Here is a 20,320-nt window from a genome sequence, read left to right as displayed (position 1 = left end):
AAGAAGAAGGAAATGCATTTAACACATTTGTAGGCCTCAAGGATACACACATCGGGCCTCGTGCAGGAAGCAACATGCAAACAAGTTTCTTCTTATTTTTGTTCCTAATCAAGATTTGTTCTTATTCTTATTATATTTTGTTTTCTTATTTTTGCTCTTCTCTTAGGTAAGAGAAAATTTTGCGAGTGGTTGAGAGCGCTCTTACCAAGATAAGAAAAACATCTTGTTTTCACAGTCAACAAATTGTTTGTCCAACGCAAGGAAATATGTTTTCAGTTTGAGGAACATAAAGAAAGCATTAGTATCATATAATCACATTTAGATAGAAGTTTTGGGGTAATTTTAATGATTGGATTATTACATTTGTGGGCTAAAGAAATATTATTGGTCCATTGATCCCAATTAAGACTATAAAAACTCTTGGATGATATTGCGTGCATTCTTGCTCTTAAATGCTTTTTGATTTTCCCGTTACACCAGTACTGACGCTCTGGAAAATCACATGTTTACGGGGTTTAAGTTTATTTAACCGTTCCTCAGTTTCAAAATACTGAAGTTGTTCTTCTTCTTACAGCCTCATTTGGTGGCATCTCTCAAATTCTTGGGCATGTGCCACACTGCCCTTATATAGTGTATATAGTATATAGTGTTTAGGGGGCGTTACCTATGTTAATAATAAACAAACGGCCACACGCCTCCAATTTACGATCAAGTGGGATTCATCATACAGCACATCTGGGTGTGAGCAGATTTGGATGGTTAAGAACGTTTCGTGTATCTGGAGTTGACTTCTCTTATATTTTCTCTTAGAAAAATAGAAAGAGAAATTTAAGATTATGTTCTTGCATGAGGCCTTCTGTGTTTTAGTGAGAAACACCAAATGTAAACATAAGAAAAACTCTTTACTGTGGTTAACTGGAGTTATCTCTCTTATGGTCTGTTGTGAATGCAGCATTCTCCCTCAATCATACAAAACAGTGGCTACTTCGCATGTCATTAAACCGTTTTATTAAAAATATCCTGTGATTACAAACACCCAGAAATTAACTAGCAAATGTTATCGTCTCAATCTCCATCGAGATTAAGATCTATTCAAAACATTACAACTTAATTTGTTATATTATCAATCGCTCAAAATTGGTAGTCTAGCAATAATACAAAAAAAAAGATCTTGATAAAATAAAAACTCAAGTTTCAAAATGAACAACTGCTAAAAATTTCCCAAAACAGAGTCACAGAATTAATACAATATACATAAAAGAAGAATAAAATAGAAATTCATAATTCAACTGAAGAGGGGAAAATTATGAAAATGCACTTGGCCTGCAGAAGTCTCGGAGATTTGGACCTTTAGAGAAATCTATCTTTGTTTGGAGTGATGATAAATCTCTCATGCTTTCATTGTTCAATCCAAAAGAAAGCAAATAGAGTACCACTTAACATTAAGTTGCCCCTTTAAATGTATTAACCAAAGCTCTCTAAAGAAACTTAATGTTAAAAGTGTTTCCCCATTTATATTTCCCCAGTGCACTGGGTTTAAAAGCCCCAATAGGCCACGATAAGTAAAGCGCAGAGGAGGTCAAAGGCAACTATATAAAAGAATCTTTCTTTAAAAAACAAAACAAAGGAGCGACAGTGACAGGCAGGGGGGGCCCGCCCCACCTGAATATTTGGAGAGAGAACACTGCAATTTATAAAAGCTTTCAGAAAAGGAGATAGGTGACACTTGCTGCATTTACTGCATGCTGAAGTTTTGCTCCCTCAGCCTCTTTCAAAGTTTATTTTGAAGGCACAATCAGTGTACACGTGTTCTAGAATAAGTCTCAATGGCATTGTACCTCCCTTCCCCTTTTGTTTTGTCCTTTTTTTCATAATGGCCATTGATCTTTCTGATGTTTTGATTCACCACACCTATTTCTTACACCGTTAACGTCTCTCGCCGTCGTTGTTCATCTATAGCAGGACGCACTTTCTCTTGGTTTTGGTCTCAGGAGGCTCCAGGGCCGCCAGGATGGCCTCGTCAAACACGTTCTTAAGCCCTCGCTGGTTGAAAGGAAAACAAGACAGAGAGTGAAAAATTTAATACGGTCTGTAGTTATTGCCTGATTTAAAGAAACAAATCCAATATGCGATTTCCATGTCCTAGTAAAGTTCAATCAATATTTGTGAACGTGAGCTCCTCTCTCTCTCAAAGCCAGAAACCAGGGAAGTAAGTCTCAAACTTGTGATGTCATAGAGTATAAAGTCTGGAGCTGCTCCACAGACAATGAATGGGAGACGGATTTTGTTTGTTTTCTTCTTTATACCCAAATGAGCTTTATTCTATTGTAGTGTTCTCAGTTGTGAAACAGAAAATGTTCCCATATACTCAGAACGTTCCTCTGGGTGCTCTCAGTGTCATCTACAACATCTCTCCCTATTCATTGTCTATGGAGCAGCTCCGCACTTTCTACCCTATGACTTCACAAGTTTGAGTTTTAGCACTCTAGTTTGTGGATTTGGGAGAGAGTCGTTCATGTTTGCTAATATTCTTTGGACTGTCTTAGACTATAGGAATAACATGTAGGAATTTTGTAAATGGGCGTAGCTCCCCTTTAACAAAGATCACGTTGCATTCAGTTTAACAATGTGATGAAAATGTAACAATGCCCCGTACCTGTGTCAGAGCAGAGCACTCCACATATTTGACGGCCTTAAGCTCACGAGCCAGCTTCTCTCCGCTCTCAGGATATAGGGGACGCTGTTTGTTCTTCGCCAGCTTCTCGATCGTGTTGTTGTCTTCTCGCAGATCCACCTGCGTGCCCACTAACAGGAAGGGTGTGCGTGGGCAGTGGTGAGAAATCTCAGGAACCCACTGGGGGGGGAGGGGAAACAGATATAAAGATTAAAGTCCCAGTGAAACAGAAGTTAGAGCGTCTTAGCTTCTGTACTGTGAGTATTCCCCAGTGAAACTGAATATTTGAGTGGTGTACAGTTACAAGAGGGATTTAAATCAAATCCCTCGCATTTGATTGGACCGCTAAAAAGTGGACTGGATTAAAATGTAGCGCGATATGAAGCTACATCACACACATACCTCCTTTGTCGCTAAAAGTTGCAGATTGATTGATGAAAGGATGTGATGATATTATTGGTTTAAATTAGTTTGGTACTCGTTTACGTAAGCACGCATCATATTTTGTTTTACAGGAAATAATGGTTGGATTTTGATATAAAAATAAGAAGAAATTGATTTTTAGACAATTGTTTTGCATATATTGTTAAATATGTGCACAATATGACCGGGGATGTGATCAATAAGGGTTAAAAGGCCATTTTTTTTCATTTCAGATCAACTTTAAATTCACATTTTCTTCCTTTCCAGTCATATCTAGAACTGTATACCTCCATACTTTCTGGTATCAAGCATAATGTGTTTGTTGCTCTGAGTATTGAAAACTGTTAAGTACTGAAAGCTGGCACTGAATGTCTGGTCAGATTCATATTCTTGTTTACTTATTCTTTGATCAGATAGTTCCTGATTTAAATCAACATTTTGCCAATTTCAGACAATTTCATTTATGCAAAAAATTTTCTTTTACAGATGTTTAGACAACATTTAATATTTGAGAACTTTGGCTTGTTTGTTAAATGAAAAAGAGTTTTTGAATTAAATAAAATGTATTTTTCTCAATGTCAGGAATTATAATAAAGATGTTTTTAGTATCAGTACTGTAACAAAGGGTATCGTATCCACTCTGGTATCATAACATTCAACACAATCCTCAGTCCTTGTCACGTCTGTGGCGCTGAAATGATTAGTAGAAAACTCATCTGAAACTATTTTGATAATGGATTCATCTTAAATAAATAAATAAATGCCAAACTTCCCCTTGTTCCAGTTTCTTAAATGTAAGGATTTGCCATTCGTTTAAACTGATTATCTTTGGGTTTTGGACTGTTATTCGGACAAAGCAAGACATTTAATGATGTCACCTTACGGAACAAGGAACAAGGAAATTGTGATGGGCATTTTTATATACCCAATGACTAATCAATTAACAGAGAAAATAATCTGCTCAACAATAAGGCTTGCCCGGAGGAATGAAAGTGCTACTTCCGACTAGTAAATCTAGCAACTCACTTGCCCGATCGGTCAAGTGGTAAAAAAGAATTTAAAACATTGTTTTTTTTCGGAGCTGATGATGGAAGTAGCGGAAGAGTGGACATCTTGCTTCTTTCTCATCTCTGTAGAGATTGATACATGAGCAGTACCAATCGGGCACTCATGAGAAAACGATGAAAATGACGATTAACTTTAGTCTTTGCTGTTATTTGATAACCGCTAATAAATAAAACAATTTGTATAGGGGCAGTAGATTTCAAAACATTAACGTTGAACCCTGCAATTAATCGATGATAAAAATAATTCTCACCCTTGATGTCTGTCCAACAAATTCCAGCACTTGAGATACACATTTAACAACAAAAATCAAGTTCATGTTTTTTTCCAATCAGTGAAATAAAATGTTTTTAAAAACTGACCTTCTCTTTGACGTTTTCAAATGATGAGGGGGAGACAACGGAGAAACATACAAGGAACACATCTGTCTGTGGATAGCTGAGCGGACGCAGCCTGTCGTAATCCTCCTGACCTGTGAGAGACAATCACAAGACACAACAGGGAAGTTTTTCTACTTGTTTTAAAGTGACAGAAATAGGAGAGAAAAAAAAAGAAGAGAGATTTTCAAAAACATTCACGTTACCTGCTGTGTCAAATAAGCCGAGTGTATAGGGCTCCCCCCCAATCATCACTGTCACTGCATAATTGTCAAAAACCTTGAAAACACACACACAAAAAAAAGACAAATAATTTGACAAAAATAAAAAACAGCATGTTCGATTGTGTTGTATTACCGGCAATATTAAAAGAGTGGTTCTAAGTCGACGTGTTTACGATATACAGTACTTTTCAACATGACTCAGAGTTTATTAAATCGTCTTACCGTAGGCACATATTCTGAGGGGAACTTGTTGGTTGTGTAGGAGATCAGTAAGCAGGTCTTTCCTACGGCTCCGTCCCCTACCACTACACATTTTATAGTCTGCATCTACAGAGATAAAGAGAAAGTAGGAAACATTACACAAGAGTGTCGGTAAATAGAGCACAGTACATCAGACAGTTAGAGACCGAGTACAGCCAGACGCTGAGGGAGGAAGTAACCACACATTTACATCAACAGACCAGACAATGTTACGAGTGACAGGCTGACAAAGAGCGACTATAAATATAACTTTTTTAAACATTTTGTATGGGGCAGTGGTGGAAAAAACTACATTTATTCAAGTAGCTACTGTACATAAATACAATTTTGAAGCACTTGTACATTACTTGAGTATTGATTTTTTTCTACTTACTTATTTTTTACTCCTCCACATGTATTTGACAGATACTTTATAATTACTATTTCAAATTAGCTCTAACCTAACTATCTAAAACATGTAAATGCTGCTTATACAGCAATGCATCAGTAAAAATAACCCAATAATGTAATATACCAGTCTGAGAGGGGCGGTGCTGCTGCCTAATGAGTACTTTCACTTCACTAAAATTATCCTGAAGCTATAACAGATTGAGATTTTGAACTGCCCCCACTGTATTTGAAATAGTTAAAATTAGATCAACCTTGACCAGCTACAACATTAAATTGCTTCTTAAAAGATTATGCATCAGTATCATATAACACACAGCAGTAGTACACTCACAGGGGACATTTTTTGCACTCAGTACTTTTACCTTGTTACCTTCATCACAATGCTCAAATGTTTTGCGGCTCCAGACTGATTTTTTTTTTTACTAAAATGGCTCTTTTGATAGTAAAGGTTGCTGACCCGTGGCCAATACAGAGAGGTGTTTCTGTTATTTAGCCTGCCCTCAGTGATATGAATGTGGAGGACATCTGTCAGTGTTTAAAAAAAGATTTTAATTTGTCAATTGAAAAGGCTGTCAGAGTTTAATGAGACTCTTAATTAATACTTTAATCACATGCAGGTGTGCTGACAAGCCAACCAATTATGCCATTAGCTATATATTAAAACACAGACAGAGCTAATATCAATTGTAAAACAACACAGTTTGATACAGGCTTGTAATTTGATTGATATTGTTCTAGGTCAGGGGTCAGCAACCTTTACTATCAAAAGAGACATTTTAGGCAAAAAAAAAGAAAATCTGTCTGGAGCTACAAAACATTTGAGCATTGTGATGAAGGTAACACAGTTTATAGTCTAAGTATATAGTATATAAGTCTGATGCAGTGAGGGCCAAAGAGCAAATGTACTACGGAGTATTAGGGCCACATTGAGGGAAAAAACATCTGAGATTTTCAGAATAAAGTCCTAATATTACGAGAAAAACAGTCGTAATATTATGAGAATAAAGTCATAACTTTACAAGAAAACAGTCGTAATATTACGAGAATAAAGTCATAACTTTACAAGAAAAAAAGAAAAGAAAACATAAAATGACTACTTTATAATATTATGACTTTATTCTCATAATATTACGATTTTTTCCCTCTTAATATGACTTTATTCAAAATCTCAGATTTATTTATTTCCCTCAATGTGGCCCTAATACTCTGTTGTACCATAGACCTACAACAATGATAAATAAAAATAAAAATGTAAACAAAATAACAGCTGTTCATTTCCATTTTTAAAGATCCACAGGGAGCCACTGGAGAGGAGCTAAAGAGCTGCATGTGGTTGCAGACCCCTGGTATATGTCATTTTCAGTAAAGAAAAATAAAAAATCTAAAATATATATATAGTGTACAAAGCAAGTATAATTCCTCAATTACCCACCACATTTATACAGCTTTGAGGCAGCCCCTGCTTCATTTCAGTACTTCCCTTTGTGGTGTTTTTGTGTGTAAATAAGTAAAGACAGATAGTAGAAACCCCCTCTCACAGCCACCAGAGCTTGTCACTACATGTGCGTGCAGCAGCTTATTGATGACAGTGAATCACTTCCGCATAGACAACATACCACAGATGAAACCTACTGGGCCTATTAGTCCCCAGTGTGATCTACAAGCGGATACCAGCCAACACTTCCGCTAAAATAAGCAGCTCATCGGATAAACCTGAGGGCTGAAAACTGTATACACTTTAAGCAAAACCCCTTTAAATGTATAAAACTATAACCAACATATAAAACAGTTATACAGCTGAGAGGCTGGTTTTAGTCTAACTCATTGTAGCTCAGATTGATTATTAAAAGTGAGATAAAAGTGTCTGTCAGCTGTCAAACTGTTTCCTTAGTTAGTTTACTTATTAAACTAGTAAAAGCTTGATGTATAATAAACAAACACAAGGTAATAATCACTATAAAGCAGCGGTGCGACCTGATAACTTCATGAACAGATTGATGTTCAACACTAAGCTGCTTGGCTCGGAAAACTTTAACACTAAGCGATTTAGTTGACTAATTAACACTCTTTTACTCTCGGTAGAAGCTTTGTGTTGTCGGTGAAGCTCTCCTACTCGTGTCCCGCAGTATAATTAAGTATAAATAGTTATTTGAGGCTGTTTTTTAATAACTCTACTCACCGTTTTTTCTTCGGACAGGTTTAGGCGTTGGTTACATCCGGGTTTGAGGGTCGAGTTACTTTCTGCGCATGCGCAGAGCAGAGGAGCCACACACTCACACAGCTGTGAATAGAAAACACCTCCACCTGGTGGACAGATGTGTACACAGCAGGGACATTCAATTCAATTCAAACTTTGGAGGGTCCATAGCAATAAAAGAAAAGAAAAAGAAACAAAAATACAAGTTAAGACCACAGCAGTTCATCATTCAATTCATTCATGGTTTATTTAATAGGGACTAATACAATGTACATAGACAACTTAAAAACAGCTATCTGATGCCAGTATCATAGTGCTTATAGTGGCCTAGAAGGGCTTTTTGGTGAAAATAAGAGATTAAAACAGGAATGGGTACAGGACAAATAAATAAATACAATAAAGCACACATTTAAAAACATTACATGAAAAACTAGACATGAGTACAGGTTTGTCGCTGAATTAAACAGGATTTGGTTGCTCTCTTAAAGGTGGTAAAGTTTGCAGCGGATTTCAAATGATCAGATAGTGAGTTCCAAGACTTCGCTCCTTTCACAGAAAAAGCTGTTTTAGCAAAAGATGTTCTGCAGAATTGAACTTTACAATTGCCACTTGAAGCTGGTGGATCTGCTACAGCTCTGTAGTCTCATGATGTATTTACAGAAAGGCAGAGGAGCAAGTCCGTTCAAACATTTAAAATTCATATGTAGGTTATCTCGGGTTAGGAATGTTAGGAATATGCTGAAAGATTATTATGGAATTTTTGGCCAATGATGGCAAAAATATACTGCCTACTGCAGGTTTAAAGGTCCTATATCGTGCTCATTTTCAGGATCATGGTTGTATTTTGGGTTTCTACTAGAACATGTTTACATGCTTTAATGTTAGAAAAAACACATTATCTTTCTCATACTGTCTGCCTGATAAACCTGTATTCACGCTCTGTCTGAAACGCTCTGTTTTAGTGCATTTCAACAGAGTGGCAATGGAACTGCGATGCTAGGAAACACCTTTGGTCCATGTTTACTTCCTGTCAGCTGATGTCATTCACATACACTGCAACAGGAAATAAATTGAGACACATTTTGAATGTTTACTTTTAAAACTGTGAAATGGTCTAAATATTGTAGATTTGTGACATCACAAATGGACAGAAATCCTAACGGTTTGTTTCAAATGCACAGTTTCTGAATACGGGCTGTGTGTATTTCTCCATGGATTGAGTGTTTTGATACTTTCACAGTATTTATTTATCACTTTAACCTGCTTTATGATATAAAGGACATGAAAATCTCACTTTTTACAATATGGGATCTTTTAACAATTTCTATGGATAATTAAAAAAAAACTCTCAATATAAGTTTATTATAGATAGATAGAAAAATATATAGATATATAGATAGATAGATAGATAGATAGATAGATAGATAGATAGATAGATAGATAGATAGATAGATAGATAGATAGATAGATAGATAGATAGATAGATAGATGGATAGATGGATAGATAGATAGATGGATGGATGGATGGATAGATAGATAGATAGATAGATAGATAGATAGATAGATAGATAGGTAGATAGTAACTTTATTGATCCCAAGGGAAATTCAAGTTTCCATGATCACAGTTCCATAGTGCAAAAAACATGTTAGTAAAAAGGCAGTAAAAAAGTTAGTAGTGCAAAGTACAAAGTACAACAAAAATAAACCAGATATAAAAATACAACGAGATGAAGAAGAAAACTGTTAAAACTGAATATAGTGCAGGGTAACAGCTGAGATAAACGACTATTAAAAAAGTGAATATAGTGCAGAAGAGACTGTTAAAAATGAGTATAGTGCAGGGTAACTCCAATAGCTTGGTGCATGAAGTCTATAAAACTCTCAATATAAGTTTATTATAGATACAGTAGATAGAGAGATTGATAGATCGATAGATTGATAGAGAGATATATAGATAGATAGATAGATAGATAGATAGATAGATAGATAGATAGATAGATAGATAGAGAGATAGATAGATAGATAGATAGATAGATAGATAGATGGAGAGATAGATAGATAGATAGATAGATAGATAGATAGATAGATAGATAGTAACTTTATTGATCCCAAGGGAAATTCAAGTTTCCACCATCACAGTTCCATAGTGCAAAACATGTTAGTTAGTTAGTTGGGGTCCTGTGGGCCCCTATTATATATTATTATATAGTATGCTTTATTAGTTCAATTTAAGCATTTTGTTATATTTTGGTTTACAATTATTACAAATATATTTCACATTCTAAAACATGACAAAAATATTGCCTATTAAAGCCCTTGGGGAAATACTTTTATTTTGAAAACCAAAGCCCACCGGAAGTCCCAGCTGTCAGCTGCTATACTAACTTGACAGCAGTGTTGCTTCTCTTTGTCAGAGGACTGACTTCCGTTTTCATGTTTGGTCCAGGGTTTCTGGAATTTACTATCTAGAGAGACTCAGAGCACATCTCTCGCTTTGATAAACAGCACTTGTGCTTCAGTGTTTGGGAAAACGGAGCTCACAAGAGGACTTCCTTTTCAGCCTAATCCCAGTTGGAGTCCGTCATTCTGCCTCATCCTTGAACAACACGACTGTTTACCTAGCTAGCTGGCTAGCATCAGCCAGCTGAGTTAAAGCACCTAGCATGTTTCGGTTCTTGAATGACGTTGATGACGACCCCTACATGATGTGAGTACTGACATTAACTACATGTAGTGCAGACTGTGTGATCTGTGTGTGTTTCTGCAGGAGGAGGTTAATGCACATGTTTGCATGCTGGGTGTGTATTGAGTACCCTGAGTCTTAAAGCAGGTACCTAACGTTGCTCCAGCCAGCTGTGGGGGGCCTACAGTGGTCCACCATGTTGCAGAGACAATAACAAAAAGAAGCTGTCACAGCTCAGAAGCACCTGGTTAACCAATCAGTGACTCAAAATGGACCAATTAACACATGCTCGTGCAACTTCCCGTTGTTCTCCAATTAACTCTGAGATTTAGCTAATTGATTTAGCAGGTGGTAATTGAGTTAATTGCCTAGGTACCTATCACATTACAATGAAGAGTAACATTATAATCCCTTACATGTGACTAATGCATGAAACTGAAGTGCTTTGCTAAATAAATGTACATTAATTTGCATTCACAAGAAACAGATTTGAAGAGTTTGAGTACATCTGGATCTGTGGATCCCCTTTATAGACTTCATGCACCAACACACACACACAGGCTTTATTAAGATAAGATAAGATGAGATGAGATAAAATGAACCTTTATTAATCCCCAGGGGGAAATTCAGGTGTCAAAGTGCAGGTACAGATGTACAAGATTATAAAACAATAAATAGAAATACAGAATATACATACTGAATGGACATAGTGAAGATTTAGCTAATTGATAGCAAGTGGCAAATGATTTAATAGCCTAGGTAACTGGAACATCTTTCACATTACATGAAGTTACATTATAATCCCTTACATGTGACTAATGCATGAAACCTGAAAAGTTTCTAAACTTTGCTAAATAAATGTACATTCATTTGCATTCACAAGAAAAACAGATTTGAAGGGTTTGAGTAAATCTGTACCTGTGGATCCCCTTTATCGACTTTATGCACCAACACACACACAGGCTTTATTAAGATAAGATAAGATGAACCTTTATTAAAAATTCAGGTGTCAAAGCGCAGGTACAGGTGTACAAAAAGATTATAAAACAATAAATAGAAATACAGAATTTATATAGTGAATGGACATAGGGAAGATTTAGATAATTGATAGCAGGTGGCAATTGAGTTAATAGCCTAGGTAACATCTTTCACATTACATGAAGAGTAACATTATAATCCCCTTACATGTGACTAATGCATGAAACTGAAAAGTGCTGACCATTCTTCTCGTTGCTAAATAAATGTACATTAATTGGCATTCACAAGAAACAGATTTGAAGGGTTTGAGTAAATCTGGAACTGTGGATCCCCTTTATAGACTTCATACACCACACACACACACACAGGCTTTATTAAGATAAGATAAATACAAAAAGAAGCTGTCACAGCTCAGAAGCACCTGGTTAACCAATCAGGAGCTTAAAATGGCCAATTATCACATGCTCGTGTAACTTCCCGTTGTTCTCCAATTAACTTTGAGATTTAGCTAATTGATAGCAGGTGGCAATTGAGTTAATAGCCTAGGTAACATCTTTCACATTGCAATGAAGAGTAACACTATAATCCCTTACATGCATGAAAATGCATGAAACTGAAAAGTGCTGACCACATTCTTCTCTTTGCTAAATAAATGTACATCCCTTGGCATTCACAAGAAACAGGTTTGAAGGGAACTGTGGATCCCCTTTATAGACTTCATGCACCACCAACACACACACACACACACACACACACACACACACACACAGGCTTTATTAAGATAAGATAAGATGAACCTTTATTAATCCAAATTCAGGTGTCAAAGCAGCAAAGCGCAGATACAGAGGTACAGGTGTACAAAAAGATTATAAAACAATAAATAGAACAGAATATACATAGTGAATATACATAGTGAATGGACATAGCATGTAACGTCCGTCAATAAAAAAATGCAGTGTACAATAAATAGATGTAATATGTGCAGTCTATAAAATGGTTTATGGGATGTAGTGTAAAGTAAGTTTAAAGTTTGAAGTGCACCAGTGGTTAGGAGAGGTGGTTGCAGGTCGTGCAAATAGATGCAGATAGTCCAGATAGTGCGTGTTTTAAGTTTAAGGTTATTATTCATTTCAAATAATGTAATCCTACTGAGACTTTGGAGGCCCTCTGTGGGGGTCCTGTGGGCCCCTATAGCAAATTCACCACACAGTTATCAACAGCTGCATTTATAATGCCTAAACAACATACAAACCCATCCAGGGTCGGAAACATATTGCCATTATTATAAAGTCTAGGGCTACAGTTAACGGTTATTTTCATTATTAATTAATCTTCCTATTATTTTCTGGATAAAATGACAGAAAAACGTGAAAAATGCCCAACACATGTCAACAGTTAAAAACCCCAAAACATCCAGTCTGCTATCATCTGTATCAAAGAAAATAATCAAATCCTCACATATGAGAAGGTGGAAATATTTGGCATTTTTGCACAAAGAACAATGATTCAATTATCAAAATTGAAAGACTAAGTGAATAATTGATTAATTGTTGCAGCTCTTTTTTTTTACCTTCTTCCTTTTTGAGTTCAGTAAAACTTTTAACAAGTGCTATATGTATGCTTTAGTATCATTTGGATAAATGTTGATACTGGTGCTGATACAAATCTGAACTTGAGATTTCAGTACTCCAGTTTTCAAAACTTAGTACTATGGACACAGTTTTGATACCCACTCCCTAGTGATCTCTCACATCCTATTCTTAAATTTGACAAGCTTACACCCGTATTATTCTCAGCTTGCACCCACATACTGTATGTGAGTCTAGTCCCTCAGCTACACCCAATCCATTCACAAAATCATCAGACGTCAATAGTGTCACTGTGTTTTTTTTCCTAGGGATCCATTTGCAGCTCACAGGCAGCAGATGAGGCTTATGTTTGGCCCATTCGGCATGGATCCCTTCGCTCTCGCCCCCCAGATACAACCACCGCGTGCACCACGCAGACAGGTAACTGCCCCCCGTGTTGACGGACTGTGTTCATGTGTTTTGTGTGTTTTTATATCCACATTAGTTTATCTATTGTATTTTGATTTTAAGGTGTACATTTTCTTCTAGGCTAGTGCGCTGACCCCCTTCGGCATGATGGGAATGGTGAGTGGCTGCTTCATCCTTCAATACCGTCAAAAATAGAATTTATATGATTAATTTAATAATACAGATTACACATGTACTATCAAGTGACTGGACAGTGTGATCAAAAAATGAACTGAGTCAGGTGGAAAGTGTTCTCCAGGTATTCTGGTTTATGATTACATGAACCAGGGTTAGGATTAAAATAAGATAAGATAAGAACTTTGTTAATCCCGAAGGAAATTCTTGTGCCAGAGATTGCTCAAAAATACAACAAAATTACAACAAGTTCAAGTGTATGAAATAAAAAACTTACTATTTTTAGCACTAGTGCCTAATAGAATAACAATTAAGTAAGATACATTTAGTAAAATGAGTAAATAAGATCAGATAAGTAAAATAAAAAAGGTAAAGTAAGCTAACAAACAAGAAAAATAAGTAATATTGCACATGTTGGACATTAATATTGCACACAATGAACACAAAATGGGATCCAGTATGGTCTAGATTGTTTTTTATAATTAGGTTTGGTCTACCAGCGTTTCCGTAGATACACTATATGGCCAAAAGTATATGCACATTTCACAATGAGGTGAGAAAAGACGAGTACACGATATGTACTTGAATCTGTGCTTGTCTTTTTTTCCATGTTATCGCTGGACAAAATACAAAATAATATGATTACAGGACTTGTTTCTTTGCCACAAAAATGTGTTGTGTGCATCTTTTCGCTCTGAAAATAAGGTCGTCGAGCTCAAAGGATGACCCCAGTGACACTGAACTGACAACAAACGCTGTTGTTTCAGAGATGTACCACTCTGTTTATACTTTCCTCAAATGAGGATTTAAAATATCTCCTTTTAATGTATTTTTTGCAGGGTGGAGGAGGAGGAGGAGGAGGAGGAGGGTTCATGGATATGTTTGGCATGATGGGAGAAATGATGGGAAACGTGGTAAGTAGTTCTGTCAAATAAACAGAAAGCATTTACCCACCTGTGTGTGTGTGAACAGAGCTCACCTCCAGCTCACCTTTTTACTCTTTATTGTTTTCTTCTTGTAGGATAGAATGTCCGGTTCGCCGAACTGTCAGACGTTTTCCTCTTCGACAGTGATCTCCTACTCCTCTACAGACGCCGGTCCTCCTGAAGTTTATCAGCAGACCAGTGCAACAAGAACAGGCCCTGGAGGGGTGAGAATAACTTTCACTTGAGAATAACAGTTGTTGAAATGCTTTAATATTTGCACGTAGGGAGTGCTGATTAATAAGTAGACTTGATTACTTCCCTCAACCTCCAAGTGCAAGCCTGACTGGACATGTGGCCTTCATGCCTTATTAGTCCAGGCATGACTGTGGCGTTCTGGCCTCGTAACACATGAAATCACCTGTAATTGTAGTGACAATAAATAGATCATGTACAGTATAAACATCATAGTTCTCATAGAAAACATTTAAGTCTGAGTTCATTCAGAGTGTAGAGCATCCTGCTTGTTTTAGTGAATCGAGTTGTCACTTTTTTCCCCAGATCCGTGAGACGCGACAGTCAATGAGGGACAGCGAGAGCGGCCTCGAGCGTCTCGCCATCGGCCACCACATCGGGGAACGTGGACACGTAATGGAGCGTTCACGAAATCGCCGCACTGGAGACCGTGAGGAACGACAAGACTTCATTAACCTCGATGAGAGTGAGTCATCGGATTGTTTATGATGGGGGGAATATAATAAATTGTTTGGCTCAACAAGAAATGTTAGATTACTTAGAAATTGATCATGAGATATATGTTATTTGCGTCGCTTAACAACCTGCCCTTTCGCTCCTGCTAGCTGATGCCGCAGCGTTTGATGATGAGTGGACTAGGGAGGCAGGAAGATACATTCCCCCGACTGCCCGGGCGCTGGAGTACGGCCGAGATCGACGGGGAGGCGGCCATCAGCTGGCCCTTACTGCCCCTCCCAGCTCCACATCCCCACCAGGCCATCGGCATGAGTCCCCCAGACACCGCCAGCCCCAGACCCGTCCACGCTACGACTGGTGAGAGGTAAGAGTGAGTATTTAGTGCAGCTTTGATTATCACGCCTGGATCAGTCAAGTCCAGCTCCACCTGATGAAATATACAGATACAGCGTGGCTATTGTCATTGTATTGTATTGTATTTTGGCTAATAACATATATATTAGTTTTGTTGTATATGCCTGCCGATAAATATAAAGATTGCAGTACAGAAATTTAAGGCTACGTCCTTATTGCAGCGGCACAGGGTTCGAATCCGACCTGTTGCCCTTTGCTGCATGTCATCCCCTCTCTCTCCCCTTTCACTGCTATCTCTGTCTCTGACAAATAAAGGAATAAAAGCCCAAAAAATTATCTAGAAAAAAACATTCCATTACATTTGGATCACGGACAGTTTCTGTTTTACTGTAAAATCTCACAATTCCTTAATATGCTAATTTAAAGGATTTTATACATCTATATTTAAGATTGAAAATGTATATTTTGGCCAATATAGTGTCATGCATTTTTTAACTGTCTTTTAAAGGGACTGTTTGTAACTTTTTAAGCGTATAAATGTAGCGGGTCGGCACACATGCGCGTTCGCATATGCGCGCTCGCGTGTGGCCGGAGCCTCGTCTCCGCTGCCTGCTCTCCTTCACTCAGACAGCGCACGCGTCCTCGCTGTCTCGCTCCACCTCTAGACGTGAACGCGCGCTCACTCCACACTGCAGAAGAGTTAGTTTAGCTCTGAGAATATCTAGTGAATGTACAGGGGACGTTTGTGCAGAAATAACTGCTGCAGCTCCTCCAGACCAACAGAGGTTTTCCGTGTCTTGTGAAGTGACGGGGCTCCTTAACGAGTTACGTTATCGTCTTGTTACCGAACCGGGTGCCGGTGTCTTCGGCTGCCAGCTGCGGTCGGGAGGCGATAACGTAACTCGTTGAAGAGCCCCGCTACTGAAGCCTGCGCTGAGCAGGAAAAGCCAACACAGTATCAACATTGATTCATGGAGAGACCTTCGTCTGGTCAGCTAACATTACTGCCAAGCAGCTGAAATATAGAGTGATATTGTGGTTTTAGCTGACGTCTGTCGCCTCACTGTTTTGAGCGATGCTCGTTCATGTCTATGTAGAGCGAGCAAGCGCGAGCTCGACGCTGACTTTCGTTGATTTCAAGGCCACAGGTCACGCTGTTAAGCAGCATTTCTGAATCTTACAAATAGTCCCTTTAAGCTTTTAAATTCCAGTATCAGGCTGTAATTTTGAACAGGTCAGGCTTATTGTTTTCCTGAATCAAAATACATGAAACCATGTCAGGGTTTTCTCAGCATGTCTGAAAAATCTAGTTTCAGTGTTGTTGCTTTTTACCACTTCTCTAAAACAAGTTAGACAGACACCCTGAACACAGTTGATCACAAGGACAAAAAGCTCCAGAGAGACGATCAGAGCAGACAAACACTTAATGCATCATATCTAGAGAAACAGGTCAAGTCAGTTCTATTCATAAAGCCCAATATCACACATTTTCCTCAAGGAGAGCCCTCTTTCATCAGACCCTCGATTCAGATAAGAAGAAAACTTTAACGGGGGTAAAATGGAAGAAATCTCAGGAAGAGCAACAGAGGAGGGATCCCTCTTCCAGGATGGACAGACATGCAATATATGTTGTGTGTACAGAATAGACAAAACATCAAATGACAGTATGGACTATCAGGATGACAAAATTATAGATAGATTGTAAACATATGAAGAACACGGATCCAGGAGGACGTCAAGCAGCTACCAGGTGCTGCCAGACCTGAGACATGACGGGCAGTCAACACCTTTAAAATGATGTAATTCTGGTACGCTATAGTTGAGGCTCCTACTGCACACACTTTACAGTAACAGTTAATGCTTGTTACACTGTGTGAGATCTAATGAGCTGAATCAGACTGAATTTAATACAGGCAAAATAAACATAACAAACACAGACGATATATTTACATGACTATATAGCCTCAAAAAGAAGGAAAAGTAAAGGAAAGGAAAATTAATAAATATCCAGAGACAAAAATAAAATAGGATCTCTTCAGTAACGTTTCACTAGAGCAAATGTTTTTCCATTTCATGTTGTGTTGTGCTACATTTTGGTGGTTTATAGCAATATTTTTTTTCTAAAAGAAATTGGAAACTTAGATTCAGATTAGCTCTCGATTGGGCTTTTGAATATGAAAAAAATATATATTCAAAACAATATCTATTTTGAGTCATGTCAGATTGTGTGATGAATTGTAGCGCTTCAATGTAAATGCAAGAGGAGAAATGGTTCGTAACAGCTGTCAGTCCCATTGGGAGAATTTGTTCATGATTTTTTAATACTGTCAGAATTTTTATAAAAGCTGTCTTCAATCACCAAACCGCTAAATTGTGTGTTGTTGGACTCACTGTGTGTCTCACAGAGCCATCTAGGACCATTATTTTGGATCGACAACCATGGTTCATGTTGTGTTAAAAATTGTTTAGGGATGCACCAATTCAACTTTTTCCGTCCCGATACCTGAGCTTTGGGTATTGGTTGATACCGAGGACCGATCCGATACCAATGTTTGATCAATAAGCTGCATGCCTCACTGTGTGGAGGTGACTGGGATCGTTCTTTTATGTGTAAGGCAACATCAGGCTTGACTTAAACATTGCTTCCTTAACTTTGTAAAACAAAATGTAACAAATAAATACACAGATATAAATTTACTGAATTGTTATTTATTATTAAAAATAATAAATCGTACATCAGTAATGTGGTAAAAATTCTCCAGAATTAACAGGAATTACAATCCAAGTGTAAACCTTTTTAAATGCAGCAACAAAAAAATTCTAAAATTAAACAGGAATTAAAATTCCAGTATATAATGTATATAGTATATCCCCTCCAAAGCCATTGGAACAGCGAGGCCAAGTCCTTTATTTTTGCTATACACGGAAAACATTTGGGTTTGACATCAAAAGATGAATATGAGACAAGATATCAGCATTTCAGCTTCTATTTACATCTAGATCTGTTAAAAAACATAGAAGATAGCATCGTTTGTTTGAACCCACCCATTGTTCAAGTGAGCAAAATTATTGGAACATGTGACTGACAGGTGTTTTTTGTTGCCTAGGTGTGTCCTATTACATTGATTATTCAAACAATAAATAGCGCTGAATGTCTGCTATCAGTTTCAGCTTTGGGTTTGGCCTGTGCAGACTGCATTTATAGGTAGAAAGGTGTAACCGACATGAAGACCAGAGAGCTGTTTATGGGAGAAAAACTGAGAAGATGGAAAATCAATCAGAGCCATTGCACAAACATTGGTCATAGCCAGTACAACCATTTGGAATGTCCTGAAGAAGAAAGAAACCACTGGTGTACTGAGCAACAGACGTCGAACAAACGTTTGGTGATGTCACTGGGTCGCAGGCTTGATGCAGTTATTGCAAGCATAGGATTCGCATATACATATTAAGTATTATTCACTTTAATCTATTTTAAGTATATCTGTTCCTATGCTTTTGCTCACCTAAAAATGTGGTGCTCCCAAGTTGTGTAACAGATCAAGATGTTAATACCTGTAAATAGTATAGAATTGAATTGAATAGATCAGCCCCAATGTCACCAATATTCAATCCCGCTGTTTGAGTCAGGGTCAGCTCGATATTGGTATCGGTGCATCCCTAAAATTGTTCATTGAAGAGCTCTGTGTATTCCATCTGCCTTTTTCCTGTCTGTGATTTATCGTAATAAACACACAATAAACTCTCCCTGCAGGTGTCACACTTGGGCGACCAGATTGGAAGGAGTTGAGGGAAGATTTCCCCCGATGCTGTGAACCACGCTGAAGACGGAAGTTGATGAGCGTCACAACTGCCCGTCGTAAATGTTTGATATGACTGGACTGTCTATTCATGAACAACATACACACACACACAACGAAAACCCCACACGCTTAATAGTTACATTAACAGTTCTCCTTCTCCACTGTTACACACACACACACGCACACACACACCCACCCTTGTGCGAACATGGGTATAACTACACTCACTTTATATATACTCATTCTCCAAACTTGACATGTGTTTTTGCCCACTGCACTAAGGTGCTACAGTATACAGTACATCTGCTGTACAGTCCATTTTATGTTTGTGAAGACACTAGTGTGTCAGTGAATTGAATTGTATACTGTTAACTAATTAATCTAACTAAATAAAAGATCATTAAACATTGTTAGATAATTACAAAATGTGTCTGCGTTGTGGTTGTGTTTCAGATTGCATGTCTTAAATAATAGATTATGGAGTAATCACAGCTTCAAAGCAACTAATATATGCAACGAAATCTGTCAATCCAGGGTTATCTTTTGCTCGTCTTTAGTTGTATTCAGAGTTATTGGTTTCTCTGCAGCTGTGGAGTGTGTAAATCTGTAATTCTGCTGCTGTAGTTCACTTTTGAACGGACAAATCTTTCTTCTTTCCCACTGCATGTGCCTGTATCCGTATGCTCCCTCTTCCCTGTGCCACCATGTCTGCAGGTCATGTGACATCCAGATGGAGCACACAAGTGGAGCATCCAATGAAAACCTTCTGTTTTGATAAATCACTCCCATAACAGGCTCCCTGCCTGTCTCCTTCTGTGCTCGCTGTATCTTTAATTACATCCACGACTATTTTTAAAATGCACGTTCTCCCTCCAGCACGCGCTGCTCTCGTCACCTGTCTACCTGTCTCCCTGTCTCCTTTAATCCGCGTCATTAGATCTCTCTCTCCGACAAGGCAGCTCGTTTTGTGCATCTGTCTTTGCTCAGATGTTTCCTCCTAGTCGTTTGCTTTGTTCTGATATTTTCTGCCTGTCATCCACATGTGAAGTATACAGATGTTTGTTCCAGCAAAGCATTACTTTTCAG

The 20,320-nt window shown here is 37.8% G+C and overlaps 2 protein-coding genes across 5 annotated transcripts; one reads left to right on the top strand and one right to left on the bottom strand.

Annotated features, from left to right (window-relative positions):
• Window positions 1–1,613: 1,613 nt before the first annotated feature.
• Window positions 1,614–7,706, bottom strand: cdc42l (cell division cycle 42, like). The gene is made up of 6 exons (XM_074653294.1): window positions 7,594–7,706; window positions 4,986–5,090; window positions 4,746–4,818; window positions 4,525–4,634; window positions 2,657–2,854; window positions 1,614–2,043 (listed from the first exon to the last, which is right to left on the bottom strand). Exons 2-6 carry the CDS (start codon window positions 5,088–5,090, stop codon window positions 1,954–1,956), a joined length of 576 nt encoding a protein of 191 aa, XP_074509395.1. The 5' UTR covers window positions 7,594–7,706; the 3' UTR covers window positions 1,614–1,953.
• Window positions 7,707–9,979: 2,273 nt separating this feature from the next.
• mlf2 (myeloid leukemia factor 2) lies at window positions 9,980–19,660 on the top strand. 4 transcript variants are annotated; one of them, XM_074653292.1, is made up of 8 exons: window positions 9,982–10,318; window positions 13,170–13,281; window positions 13,390–13,429; window positions 14,302–14,357; window positions 14,465–14,593; window positions 14,928–15,087; window positions 15,227–15,441; window positions 19,186–19,660. In XM_074653292.1, the coding sequence occupies exons 1-7, from the start codon at window positions 10,275–10,277 to the stop codon at window positions 15,436–15,438; spliced, it is 753 nt and encodes a 250-aa protein (XP_074509393.1). In that variant the 5' UTR covers window positions 9,982–10,274; the 3' UTR covers window positions 15,439–15,441; window positions 19,186–19,660. The 4 variants fall into 4 exon arrangements, with proteins under 4 accessions (XP_074509391.1, XP_074509393.1, XP_074509390.1 ...); XM_074653289.1 differs by having other exon boundaries at window positions 14,293–14,357; XM_074653291.1 differs by having other exon boundaries at window positions 9,984–10,318; window positions 13,390–13,426; window positions 14,299–14,357.
• The last annotated feature ends 660 nt before the right edge of the window (window positions 19,661–20,320 follow it).

Source organism: Sebastes fasciatus, chromosome 12, assembly GCF_043250625.1.
Source record: "Sebastes fasciatus isolate fSebFas1 chromosome 12, fSebFas1.pri, whole genome shotgun sequence".
Classification (NCBI taxonomy): Eukaryota; Metazoa; Chordata; class Actinopteri; order Perciformes; family Sebastidae; genus Sebastes; species Sebastes fasciatus.
This window is presented reverse-complemented; position numbering and strand designations above follow the sequence as displayed.